Source organism: Apis florea, unplaced genomic scaffold (genome assembly GCF_048593485.1).
Source record: "Apis florea isolate Af1SG1 unplaced genomic scaffold, ASM4859348v1 contig_2411_pilon, whole genome shotgun sequence".
Classification (NCBI taxonomy): Eukaryota; Metazoa; Arthropoda; class Insecta; order Hymenoptera; family Apidae; genus Apis; species Apis florea.
In genome coordinates, this window is record NW_028256580.1 from 780,308 (window position 1) to 794,485 (window position 14,178).

General features: G+C 36.5%; 1 protein-coding gene and 1 long non-coding RNA gene across 6 annotated transcripts; one reads left to right on the forward strand and one right to left on the reverse strand.

The window, feature by feature from the left end:
• The first annotated feature begins 1,906 nt into the window (after window positions 1-1,906).
• Window positions 1,907-13,438, forward strand: mlt (tubulin folding cofactor E like protein mlt). Of its 5 annotated transcripts, none has more exons than XR_015291352.1 (7): window positions 1,907-2,200; window positions 6,027-6,271; window positions 8,250-9,284; window positions 9,716-9,885; window positions 10,246-10,354; window positions 10,824-10,949; window positions 11,026-13,438. XR_015291352.1 is itself a non-coding variant. In XM_086905425.1 (7 exons), exons 3-7 carry the CDS (start codon window positions 8,262-8,264, stop codon window positions 11,176-11,178), a joined length of 1,560 nt encoding a protein of 519 aa, XP_086761551.1. In that variant the 5' UTR covers window positions 1,913-2,200; window positions 6,027-6,271; window positions 8,250-8,261; the 3' UTR covers window positions 11,179-13,438. The 5 variants fall into 5 exon arrangements, 2 of the variants coding, with proteins under 2 accessions (XP_086761551.1, XP_086761550.1); XM_086905425.1 differs by lacking the exon at window positions 10,824-10,949 and adding an exon at window positions 10,661-10,765 and having other exon boundaries at window positions 1,913-2,200; XR_015291351.1 differs by lacking the exon at window positions 6,027-6,271 and having other exon boundaries at window positions 1,908-2,200.
• On the reverse strand, window positions 3,559-5,337 carry LOC147657991 (uncharacterized). Its single transcript, XR_015291353.1, has 2 exons — window positions 4,821-5,337; window positions 3,559-4,410 (listed from the first exon to the last, which is right to left on the reverse strand). It is a non-coding gene; the product is annotated as an uncharacterized LOC147657991 (long non-coding RNA).
• Window positions 13,439-14,178: the final 740 nt, after the last annotated feature.

Here is a 14,178-nt window from a genome sequence, read left to right on the forward strand (position 1 = left end):
TGTTGCTGCTACGAAAAATATCACATCAAATTTATTCGTTTACGTACATATAATTATTAAACTATGTAGGTATTAGATATAATGTTAACTTGAATCTGTAATGATTAATTGTAAAAAAAAAAAAATTAGTAGTGTCGTTGTTGTTCTTACAATTAATATTAAACGAACAAGTAAAACAAAATGTTCTGTACAGGTAAAAAGTCTGTAAAGATACAGTTAATTGAATCGTATTAAGATCAATACTAAATATCATTTAGGAAGAACGTCCGTTATAGTAAGAAACGAGCAATGAAGGAACAAAAACCCCTTAAAATGCATTTTTGCCTCTTTGCAGCATTTTCAGCTATCGATAACAAGTTGATCGATAATTTTGTCTATTGAAATTTTTATCAAACGTTAAAAAAGTAAATTTTTTACAAGACGTGTTAAGAACTGAAAATTTTTCGATATATTTTAGTTAAAACGCTATTGTTATTTGACAACAAAATTTAAGTACTTTAACCTCTTTATCAAGTGCAATAACCTAAATAAAACGTCAACGAAAATCAGCAATGAAAACGATATTGATGATTTAAAAAAGTAACGCATTTTAAATATGTCAGAGAAACAATGACACGATTGTTTTAGTTCTTCATTGATATTTATAAATATGCAATTTAATTATTTTAGATTTTTCTTAATGCTTTAGTAACATGTGCACGAAATTTGATCTCGTAAAGCACGTAAGACGAGTAGAAAAGTGTATTTCGTTTTGATTATTATAAATAATTTCTAATGGCATCGAGTATTGAAACGTAGAAAGAAAAAGATCGAGAGTGTCAAAACATTCCCAAAAATATCGAAATAGAATACCTCTAAATCTAATCGATCTGTAATTTATAAATATATAAATATACATATAAATATATAATACAGAACACATGTATGTAATGTCGTAATGTGTAATTATACGTGTATGTATGATCTGTAATTGTGATTGAATAGTAATTAATTATGATGTATGACAAAATGACAAACAATTTGAACAGACAAAAAAAGACGATCAAAGAAAGTAAACTACTCTTTGATACATGTATTATATAGTTTCGCAAACAAGGAACGAGAAAATGAAAATTTTCGAAGAAATAGAGGCAAGTGTAATACTGTTAGCTAATGGTATTATTGATAAATTCTATGTATCAATAAATAATATAACATTGTTTAAAGGATGAAATTGGGTTAATGATAAATCAATTATTTGAGAAATATCACAAGATTTTAATATTGTCAAACAATATTACATTAATAACAATATTATTTCATACTTTTTTTCTTTTAGCTCGGTAAAGTATAAGAATTTTATTGCTATTAGAATTTTATTCCAACTTTAGATATATCGTATATTTTGCACAATGATATAAAGAATTTTTATGGTGTTTTCATGATTTGCTGATTTGATGGTAAGTTTTATGTCAATTACATATATATATTCATTATATTTTTACATTATCGATATTATAAATTCGCGTTTTACAATTAATTCGTATAAAATTCTTTTTCCATTGCGTTAATTAATATCTTTTTTTCTTATACTAAAATTCTTAATCTTTATTACTTAATTGAAAATATATTTTTATACGGTTTTAAACGGAATGATAATAAGAACAATTAAATTGCATTACATATAATTATAATTAATAATAAACATAATTTTATATTAAAAATCTTATTTAAATTAGTTATATCTATTAAATATTTTTGATTTAATACTTTATTTTAATACAACAGTGTAATATATCGCAATACGATACTGTTCACAATGCTATTTTCCAATTGGTTAAACATGTAAGGCCACGTGATGCTTGCGGAGAAACGCGCTTGCGTATTATCGTGAGCGTTGTGCGGGAAGAGTGGATCGAGCTCCCGCCACCTCTACCGTCGTAACTAGTAGTGTGGCTCAGCTGTTTCTGTTTACTAAACAAAGGAGCCAGAAATCAGTTCAACGGTGGACGGCGAGCGGGGCACGTTCGTGTGTCCGTTAGCGACACCACTTCTTTTTCTAACCCTTTTAGACCAACCAATAAACCGATCTCGCTTCATGATCGCAGGCAAAAATCGCGAGTGCTTCTAACCAGGATATTTCTCGAGCCTCGTCGATTGTTAACCACCGGATACCGGAGCGATATCGGAGGTCCAAAGCACGCAGTGAGACGAGGAAACAGTGAGTAATACCTGTATTATCTCATGTAAAATAAAAAATAATAGTATGTCTGTCATTCAATGGTAAGATGATCCTTGACCCGATTCTTTCGTGATATTCTTGTACAACGTCTTCATTCCGTTCTCATTCATTCTTTCCGAACTTGTGCTCGATCGATCCACCCTAGCATCCGATGTAAAACGAACGTTTTCTTTCCTTTATATCACTAGAGATTCTAGCAAATTTTATTCGATTGAAATTCGAACATAAAGCTCTAGTTATAAGATTTGAAGTATCGTATGTTGCGAGACACAATTATTTGACATGTTAAGATACGATTCAGACATGAAAAATAAAAATACGTGATGATTGTTTGTTTTAAGATAATCCGTTTTCTTCGATGATTCTGAAGATGCTTAAGAAGATTACGATGTAATCATTTAATGATAGAATGGATGACATTTTACTGCGCGTTGTATATCTTACATAATCATTATCAGCTGTATGCGCGCGTCAATCTACGTTTCTAAATGCTTTTGACAGCTGTTACTATTATATTTTCATTATAGTCGTTATTTTCTTGAACTACTTTTTTAGTTACTTTTCTTACGATCATTGTTCTAAATTTAACTTTTGAAATTTGGGATAAGGTTTTCATGATACGTTAGGAAGTTGACTGATTTATCGACAGTAGCAAAGGTTCATTAGTCGTAAATTATAGATGTCGTTTAGAAATATATAATTCGCAAATATAAATAAACAGACTTAAGTTGAAAAATAGAGATCAAAAATTTGATAAATGTGTTTTTATTAATTAATTTTTGAAGTATATATTTTCAACAGGCATTAAAATCGGATGATAATAGAGCGTGAAAGAAACTTAAACAGAGAGGCACTAAATATGAGAATTGCGTCGTTCCTTGTCTTCTAACCTCAAGGACAATGCAATTGAAAGGAATAGTACTTTAACACGTTTGTTCAGACATAAGGAAATACGAAATGTATGCACATTAAACAACATTTCATTTTTTGCTATTAATTTTTTTACCTCTAATTCAATTTGATAATCATCTTTAAAAAACAAAAATATTTAAAATAGTTAAAAATTTTATATTGTTATCTTATGAAATTGATTAAACGAATTATGATAATTTGGTGATAGCATATCATTTTTATCAATTTTTTCAATAAAAATATAAAAATCTCAGTATAGAGAAATTCTATTGCCTATTTTACATGCATTGTATGTTTATAGAAGACGTAGATTATATAAACGAAGACCAATCGACTCCACACACTTCTAAAACGTTTACGATTGTAATATATGCATTTCGATGCTGAAAATAGTCTCATAAATAAATGATTGAGAAAGCAACGTGTTAAATTAAATTTTGTTTATTAAGCTTTTAAACAATTAATTTTTTAATCTATTCTTAACTATAAGAAATGCTCGTTATAACAGAGTTATATATATATATATATATATATATATAGTATACATATATGAAGAATATTCCTTTTATATTTAACACACTTCAAAATAGGAAGTAATTAGTGTGTTCATTCACATTAATATAAATGTTAGAAATGATTTTGTTTCATCATCGTTTCTTATCATTGATGAATGTTCTAAAATAAGCGAGAATTATTTGCTATATTTTTTTCATTACGAAGAAAGTGATTTCTCCGCATAGATGAATAATCATTTTTTCCTTTTTTCCATTAGGATTCGTCTTGTAAAATGTATTTTGTGCGTAAAATTGATTTTCAAAACAGATTTCACAGAAAATAAAAATGAAAAAAAAAAAAAAAAAAACAATTATAAAAAAGAAATAGAGTTTCAGGGAAAGTAAGATTCCCCGTATCACAGAAACGATCGATCGAATGTGAAGTGATTCGACCATAGAAATCGAGAGAGGCTGCTGGTGTGTTCACGTTAAATCGTTGATCCGTATCGTACTAGCGACCAGCATTACTGAACCGTCGCGACAATTCCGAAGGGAGAGGCCCTAGTACTGATGAGTATGCGCACATATTCTTATATACATATAATAACGATGTTCAATGTATCTCTTGTCGATTTTCACACACATGTCAATAATTGCCGTGCACCGATGCGAGACGTGCTCTTAAAAGCCGAGAAACGAACAAAGAATAGGCACATTGCGCGCGCAGAATTTCCCAATCTCGTCACCCATCATCGTGTCACGTTTCCAACCTGTTAGAGTCATCTGAAAAAACATTTATGAATCTACTCGATATATTTTTTTTTTCCGTTTCATTAACTATTTTAAAAAGAATTGAAAAGATTTTCGTTATTATTTTTTTTTAATTAATTAACTAATTTGAGTTGTTGAATGGTTAATTATTCGATTGATAAGCACATGAAGTATAAACGTAACGGAATAGAGAAAAGGTTAGGAAACGTGTATTCTCTTATATCGTGTGTGGACGTTAGAGAGATAGATGTGCTACGCGTGTATCGTAAATATGTCTATGTAGAGGTGTATCGTTGTAAATGCGTGGTTGATATATCTATACACGTGCATAATGCTCGAGTCGCGAGCAGAACGAACGGCAACCTTGGGCAACCGAGTAATATTCCAAGAGGCGGGAGAGCATTTGCGCAGTATATACAAACCACCAGCGAACTTTCGTCGATATTTCCTTTTATCAGTTTCCCGTTAATCCTCGAGAAAAGAATAGGTCTCGATTATCGATTTTTTCGATAGTTGCTTGAATCGAACAGAACACGATCTTTTCTCTTCATTACGATAAAAACTCGTAGGTATATATTCCATTTAAAAATTTTTACTTCGCCTTCGGTTAGAAAGTAACGTTTATCAGTTTTTATTATTTCCTACTACTTTAAACGAAGATAATTATAAGAAAATTATGGTAGAAATATTTCTTTGAATTCGAGAGAATTCCTTTTTTTTAGATTTTTTTTGCTTCGTGTCTCGTAATAACTTTCTAAATTTTTAAATCGCACGAGAGAAAAAAGATAATTATTGACACGCGAAACGTATATATCAATAATTCCGTAACAATATGAGAATATAATTAGAGAACAACCATTTTGATACGTGATGATTCGATCATCCTTGAAATATCGATATATCTCGAAACTAATCGCTCGCTGTAAGACACACGCGAAACAGCTTTCCGACTGACCCACTAGTCGCTAGCTTCTGCTTGACATTTCGTAACCGTCATTGGTAGCTTATATTTAGCTGTGCATTACCACGTGCGGAGCAAGACATAAATTCGTCTAATATCGTTGAACTACCACCAGAACTTGAAGAATCATCAGCTGTTCAAGCCACTTGCAAGCTAACTTGATTTTAACCTGTTAACTTTTCAAGTATTTTACAATATATATTATAATTGAATTCAAATTATATTTTGAATTTTTTAATTTAAAATAGATTTGCCACATCAAAAAAAAAAAAAAAAAAACGCGTTGTAATCATAAAATTTTAGAATAAAAAATTTCAAATATCGCGAAGCTATTATATTTCTTGTCTGATTTAACGATTTTCAATTAAATTAGTTTCCGCAATGAACAATCGTTGCGGTTGGTAATATTAATTTTATAAGTGCGAGTAGTTGGTAAGTAAAATCATCGGTAAAAGAGAAAGTCGCGTTTAGCATTGTTACCCTGCTCCGATGTTAAACTAGTTAACAAACTATAATTGCAACCATATATGATGCAATCCAATGCATTGTATAACACGGTTCATACGTTATCTGCCGATTCGAAGTATGAATATTATTAGTAAGATTTTAATATAGGAAACACACTGTTTTTAAATTTTCTTAACGGTTCGATATGTAATATTTTCAGATTACATTTGGACAAATGAATCGGTCTTTACCCCAAACTTTCTACACCAAAAGGAATCACCGTGAAGTAATTTGTGTGTTCCCAAAACTATCCAGTGACTATCCATCGACCTGTTGTTCCAATTCCAGTACCAGAAATGGCAACTAAAATCCTAATTCGCACAATTCGCTTTTAATATTCGCTCGAATTCGCTTTGTAACCATTGACTCGATATCAAGATAACTGGAAAACTTATAAATTTAACGGTAAACTTTTTAAATTTAAACTTTTAATTCGTTAATCTAAATTTTCATATAACATTTTTTAATCGATTAAAAAAAAAAAAAAGAAGAAAGAAAAAGATCGACGTCCAATTATAGATGCGATATATAGCAGAAATAAGTACTTGAAACAACCTCTACTCGCTGCTCTCTGCGTCAATTAACCCTCGCAACGTAACGCAACTAAAATATCCTATCGACGTGGACCGAAGATATAAAATCAGCCTCGAGCATCATCATCTGCTTTGCCGCTTGTTATTTATATCACTCTCTACATAATACAGCTGGTTTAATTGCCATTATTATCCAGCACGCACCGTCGTGTCCCATTCAGGTCGAATCCCAAGAATCCCAATCTGCCAGAGGAATCGGTTAATGGCGTTCGAGAGGTGTTTAAAAGTGATCGAATCGAATTTGAAAGCGCTTCGCTAGTAAATCCGTCTACACCGTGCTACAATGGTGCATCGAGCTGCTTCTAGTGGGCTTCTCGTCGGCCAAACCCGTCCGGAGAAAGTTAATTTCGCATGGCCGTTGAACCGATATCGCGATTACGTAGGGGAAGCCGGGGACTATAATGCAACAACGACTATTATGCCGGTCCACTGCTGTGCGTCGAGCGGATCGCGCCGACCTTTGTCTCTCCGTCGCTCTGCCCACCGATTTTCCACGGGGATGAAACTGTTGCGCCCCTCTTGCCGCTAACCTGCTACGGGGATATATAGATCGGCTAGTTTTTCTCGAGTCGAGAGAGAGCACACGTTGCAACGTAACAAGATAAATTCGCCGTTAGAAAGGCGATCGCGGGGCGACATATATGTACACAGAGACGGAATCAATGGTTAAAAAGTTTCGTGTAAATGGAAACGACACGGGTTGGCCTGCGTCCAACCTCGTGGACGCGTTTTTTCTCTCGGCCGACGGCTGGCACGTCGGATCTCCGCCAAATTGACGTAACGTTTCCCCTCCCCCCTCCCTCTTCCCTCTTCCCTCCCCGCCGTCGCGATATTCCGTAATCGTCCTCGTCGCAGTTCGTTGCACCCGTACTCGTACTTTTAGTTTTTCTTTCTCTACTTCTCGAATTTTTTTTCGAGTAGAAACTGCCGCATTCCGCTCCTAGTTCCTCTTTGTCCTCGTTATCTTCCATCCTTCCGTCCCGTGACGTGACATCAACGCCAAAAGAATATTGAACCATATATATAAAGGTGATGGTTCAAAAAGAAACGGTTCAATTCGAATAATTCACAAGACAAGCGATGTAATTTTAACGCGTTCGGTGAAAGTCGAACGCGTTCAATCCGACTATTCGTTCCGTTGTGAAACGATAGTTTCTTCAAACGTTCGGCGCATGCGTGTAGAGTCGAGCCGTATGTATACCGTGAGATAATCTTTCAGCCTTGTTCCTTTCGAACTGTTCCTGCTACACACGTCGATTCGCATTTTTGCATTTCGAGAGAGGTTCGACGAAAAGGAGAACTACCTTCGGAACGATCTTTTGTCCAAGAAGGTGGGAATGGAATAGGGGAATCGCGTGGGTGAAGCTCGTTCGTCGTTTTCCAGCGACAACAAGGGAACCAGTACCGGTTTTCCTATGCGCAAAAAGACAATATGCGCGACCTTAACGAATATGGTCAGACCAGATATCCCGACGTTTCGACCTCGAGGAATCCGTTCGATCCACGGCTTTTTTTCCCTGCCCCGGCCGCTCTTGTCCTCTCTTCTTTTTTCCCTTTTCTTCTTCCTTTTCCGGATAACAAAAGCAGTCTCGTGCATCTCGTGAAACTTTTCTTTGTCTCTTCTCTCTCGTACAGCGTTCGGTGCGTACGATCAATAGAAACGACGATACGTAGAAATTTTATAAACGTATTAACATGTATGTCTTTTTTTTTTTTTTTTCTTCTTATAATAATAAAACAATTATACATCGAAAGTAAGGGCGATTATTGAAATTGGCGACCGGTTTCAGAATGCAGTAAACATGCCGTCATTGTTAGAGGCGCTGGAGCTGAAGTACGGCAGTTCAACGACCGACTGCTCCCTCACGGACGAGGAGACCGAGTCGAGCTCGCCGAAGGCCGCCCTCTCGGTCAGCATCTTCATCCCGAAGAAGTCGCCCCGGCACACGGTGCCCGCGTTGCTCGTGTTGCAGGACTGCGACATCGAGTCGGCCGGGAACGACGCGGAGAAACTCAGCAAGAAATGCAGGAACGTGGAGGAGCTCGACCTCGCGCAAAACAAACTGTCCCAATGGAACGAGGTGTTCGGCATTCTCCAGCACATGCCCAAGATCAAATTCGTGAATCTTAGCTTCAATTGCCTGGCCGAGGTTCTCGAGATCAAGCACGGCAGCTACGACATGTTGAAGAATCTCGTGTTGAACGGGACCAGGGTCACCTGGTCGACGGTCCAGGGATTGATCCGTCTACTTCGCAATCTGGAGGAGCTTCACCTCTCGTTGAACGAGTACAAGACGGTCGACCTTGACTATCAATTGCCCGAGAATAAGAACGTGTCCGTGAAAAAGTTACATTTCACCGGGAACCCAGTCGAGGTGTGGAACGAAATTTCGAAACTTGGCTACGTGTTCCCAAATCTCGAGAGCCTCGTGCTAGCCGAGTGCCCGATAAGGTCGTTGGCTCTTGTTGACAATAGAAACTCGAACGAGGAGCCGTGCTCGAAGAAGGGGGCGGAGGACGACAACGAGAATATGAACAGCGTGGTGGCGGAGGAGGAGGAGGAGGAGGAGTTGGAGGGGGGCGGCACGTCGCTGGTGGACGAGAAGGGAAACAGGATATTCAGCGAGGGAAAATTGAATTACGACAGATCAGAGTCGGAATCGGAATCGAGCGGCACGACTATCAGATCGTCTCACGATCCTTTCAGAAAGCTAAGGTTTCTGAACGTGAACGGCACCCTGTTGTCCACGTGGGACGACGTGGAACGGCTTGCCAGGTTTCCAGCGCTTAAATCGTTGAGGATTCAGGGCTGCCCTCTCTTCGAGGTAAATCCTTTTTTTTTTTTTTTTTTGAAAATTTGGAATGTATCTCTTAGCCATTGAAATAACCGAGATCGGAGAGAAAAATAGAAAAGGAAGACGAGAGAGAGAGAGAGAGAGAGAGAGAGAGAGAGAGAGAGAGAGAGAGAGCTAAGGTGATGGTAAAAATCTTAATCTAGCACTGCTAGAGTTTGGCACGGAATCAAACGCGGAGTCAGTTTACTTGTGCATCTTTCGGAAAATAAATTTTGACTCTCCGTCAAAATGAAATGAAACAGGTAAGAGGTTAGGTCGCGTTCAATCGATCGAGGGCAATTCAAAGAAAAAGAAAAGAAGAGGAAAAAAAAAATCACAAAGTGTAATTAAATCGATAATCGTTTCGATTTGGAAATGAAGGAACGGCAAAAAGGTAAAATTTAAATTTGGACCAATTTCAGAGTCCTCGAGAGTACACCGAGCACGAGAGGCGGCAACTGTTAATCGCCAGACTTCCAAATGTCGAGACGTTGAACGGCGGCGGTGTGATATCATCCCAGGAGCGCGAGGATGCCGAAAGGGCCTTCATTCGATATTACATGGACAAACCAGAAGCGGACAGGCCGGAAAGGTCGAGTTGTTTCGATCACGATCTTTGTTTGCGCTTTGTTTACATTCTCGCTTCCCGCTTCTCCATTTCTACTACTTCCCTCCCTCCCTCCCTCCCTCCCTCCTCCCTTCCCCTCTCTCCGTATACGTATCGTATTTCTCCTCGCTTTGTCGTTCGAATGTCGTTTCAACGAACATGTCGTCTGTTGCGGCCAGTTCCCGTTTCCATTTCGGTCCCTGCTTCGATCGTTTCTATTTCTAGTGACACTGGCGAACTGGCTACCCATAAAGTTATTCTAGTTTCACGGTCATAGTCATCCACAGCACAGGTGGAACACAAACACCTCTTTTTCTTGACCCTGTTGTCCATCATTGTTCTCAGATACTCCGAGCTGGTGGCTATTCACGGAAAGCTGGATCCTCTGGTACACGTCGATCTGACACCTGAGAAGAGGGTCAAGGTCACATTCACTTACGGAGACCTGGTCGAGGTAAATTTACGATTCGCCCGAAGACCGAATTTAATTAACGTCCGTTTAATTAAATTCAAAGATTATCGGCTCTCCGTGGCTATGTATATATATATATATATATATATCTCGATCGGGCAATTTCATTCGGCTTATTTACTCGAAAAGAGGGAAGAGGGAGGGGTGGGGAGGGGACAGGTTTTTTAGTTCACGTTTCGAAGAAGTTCGAAGCGAGCTCGAGGTGAAGGAGATGTGTGGTTCTTTCTTTTTTTATTTTTTTTTATATCGATCATTGGAATCGGGTGTAAATATGAATGATGCTTGTAGGTTCGATCCATAGACGTGTACAGAACGGTTTTCGAGTTGAAAACCAAACTGGAGACGATGGTGAAAATCCCGGCGAATAGGATGAGACTTTTTTACGTGGATCAGGTTAGCCAATTTTGCCAACTTACCGTCTTACCACGTTCCTTTTTTTTATGCCTTGCAGAACGTTTGGTTTCTTGAGAGACCTCATAAAAAGCACGAAATCGCGATATAAGAATCTTCTGCACTTCCTTCCCTTGCATCATTCCTGCATCATTAAATTCCCATCAAACGTAGTAACGATTTAGAGGTAAACTAGAATTTACGATGCGAGATCCCATGCGAGAAGTTTGTCTTGATTCTTGAAAATGTTATCCGTTTTATAGGTTATGAAGGCGCAATACGGACCGGAGGAGATGCTCTACCCGAACAAGCAATTGTATCGGTACAATATACGGAACGGCGACGAAATCATTATCGACAGCAAGCTGAATCGTTTTGTATCGACGTCGTCGACCACGTCTTCCATTCGTTCATGAAGAAGGTTCTCGAGCGAATCATCGGACGATACGAAACATCACACCTGACAGTTGTTGCTGACCTCCAGTGAAAAGTGAATGAGATATCGAGATTTCGATCAATTATATGGATGGAGAGACTCGGAATTTTTTTATATATATATACACACACACACACACACACACGCCGAACAATTGTTCTAGAAAATATATCGATTCTTCAGGGTTGAAAAAGGATACGATTAAAAAGGCGCGTTTGTGCGTGAAAAATGGCTGCGAGAGAAAGTTTAAAGTTTTTACGACACTTGGACGAATTAGAACGTATTTCTAAAAAAAAAGGGGGGGGGGAATTAAATTTTCATGTACAGGCAGGTGTTCGTATACTCTATGCAACGTTTTTAACGAAACGATTTTAGCGAATGCGTTTGTAAAAAAAAAAAAAATATTACGACTCTCTTCGAAGCTTCATGTTAATCGTTAGCGTAGATTGCAGTGAAATCAATCTATCAAGACAGGGATATAAACTATCCTCTTAGTTAAATAGAAATCCAATTTATCGATTGTTTCTTCGAATAGTTAGAAGAAGAATATTGCTAAGAAATGAGAAAGTTCATACGCTGGCCATATTGTGCAAAAAAAAAGAAAAAAGAAAAAAAACCTTGAAATTGTGAAATTTGGATATGAAATAGGAAAAATCAAAGAGAAAAAAAAAAAGAAAAGATGTAGAGCTAAATATCGCAAGCGTATCGAAATTAAAAATGGAAGAATACATTGATGGACGACCAGTAGTGATTTTCAATTCCGCAGCCAAATGTATCGTGTTAGAAAACTGTTATCTAGCAAACTGTTAAATTTCGATTTATTAAGATTTTGTAATGAAGGTAGAAGATTCATTGAATATCAAGATCGAGTTGAATTAGCTTCGTGGATGACAACTTTTTGAACTTGCGTAAGGTGATTCACATATTTCGAAAATACAATGTGACAAGTATGATAAAGATGCGTATGCCGAAGAGAATTATTTTTATAGATCCTGATTGGGTACGAGAGAGACGAAAAAAAAAAAAGAAAAAAAAAGGGAATCACAAGGCAATGATAAAAAGAAACATATACGTATACAATTTTCTCTTCTCGATCCCACTAACTATTAAAGTTTCGTTCTGGCCGATGTAAAAAAAATTCTTATTCTTCTGCTTGAACAGCGATTTAAAGCGCGATCTATGTTTTTACACAGGCCATAAAAAAATTAACGAAACATAATAGTCGATAATTACGGATTATTTTTACATCTTTATGTTCATTGTCTAGTATAAAGATGCAAGCAGTTGATGCTTTTTTTTTTTTTTAAAAAAAGGAAAAAAAAAAGGGATAATTGCGATATAATTTCATGCATTTTTTTTTTTTTTTTGATGTGTACTTAAGCTTGTCGGTTATCGACGCGCGATAACTATGAATTTAAGCGCAATTAATATGTTTCTGTACTTTTAACAGATAATTTACGATTGTACTTTCTATTGTATGGAATTCATAAATTGTACAAAAGAAAGTGAAAGAATGAGAAATCATTAGCGAGCGTGTAACAAGACACTAGGAAGAAGACAACGATATTGCGCGTTATGGCTTATTCCGCTTGCAAGGGAGAAACCTTGAAGAGTCGCTTAGTGCCTGCCATTTATTAGCATTAACTCGAATATTTCTAACACTGCCCTTGTAAATATCATAAATTTATACATACGAAGCAACTTCGTCGACTCTTCATGGTAGTGTCTTGACCAGCCAGTGTTTCACTGTGATCGAGTCGTAGTATTGGAATACTTTATATAGTTCTAAGAACGTTAAACAGGGATGTAAAGCAGGAAAATATTTCAATACGTATGACGTAAAAGTTGTTTAAAAAAAAAAAAAAAAAAAAGGAAAAAAAGAAAATAGAAAAAGAAAAAGAAAGATCAGCACTGCGCGATTATGAATAATGAAGAGTCGGTCGACACTTCTCCGAAAGATCAGATGCGGTATCGTGTCCGTTTTTCATTGGATCTCAGGGTCATTGATGAATTATACGTATCGTGTCAAGTCGTTTGATCGATGTATACGGCAAGTAATCATGAAAAAAAACGAAGGGTATAAACGCAATAACCCTGAGTCCCCACGCCCCCTATATTGTGTCTAGTCTCGGAAAAGGAAACTTTGCATTGTTCTCATTTTATATGATACGATCCTTTTTTGTGCTGGCGCAAATGTGTACGTACTAACGAAATAAAATCTTTATATGAGACGACCCCTATTTCCCTGTTATCATCGATCATCGATCATAAAAGAGAAGAATAATTAACATTGCAGATTGAACTATTATTTGATTTTGCGTCTTGAGTTGAATAAAATTGTTATTGTTCGTATCGTAGGATAAAAATGATTATGCAGATTGACTAATGAATTCGTTCGTTAAGTTTGTCAGATAAATGTAAAAGATTGAGCATGAAGGTCATTGTTTAAAAATCTAATTGGTCGAAGAGTGTTTTCAAGATTGAAATAAATTATTTGCAATTAAGGTAAAACGATACAATAGGAGAAAATATAATATTAATTTTCTTCAATCAAACGTTGTTATTTGTTTAATATTTGTTGTTTGTTGTGTAGGATACATGTATTTTCATTGGTTGATGAGCGCATCGATCGCTAGCGATGCTTGGCGCCACTGCACACAGCCCTAAAGGTGACGCCATATTGATGGGACGTAAGGCATGAAAAATATTGTCTACGAAGCAAGGAAATCAGTCTTGTTTGAGAAAGTTCTAATAACGAGTCGTTATAATCCAATAGGAAAAGGAAGGAAACAAAAAAGAGATATTAATAAAAAAAATTATTCGAATGTTAAAGCATTGATAAATATTTTTCAGAGGTAATTTGGCGAGTAGTGCCAGCCCTGCTTAAAGGGGCGCGTAATTTTATTCGATAAGAGATACAGAGCTGGATACATAAACTCAAGCACCCTGCAAGCTCGTCAATTTGAACAAAAATACTCGA

What these genes read in the sequence shown, in the direction of transcription:
- mlt (XM_086905425.1), top strand. Translation starts at nt 8,262, where the DNA reads ATGCCGTCATTGTTAGAGGCGCTGGAGCTGAAGTACGGCAGTTCAACG. An exon ending in CTTACGGAGACCTGGTCGAG is followed by an intron (nt 10,355 to 10,660) that starts GTAAATTTACGA and finishes TGATGCTTGTAG; the next exon opens with GTTCGATCCATAGACGTGTA. An exon ending in GACTTTTTTACGTGGATCAG is followed by an intron (nt 10,766 to 11,025) that starts GTTAGCCAATTT and finishes TCCGTTTTATAG; the next exon opens with GTTATGAAGGCGCAATACGG.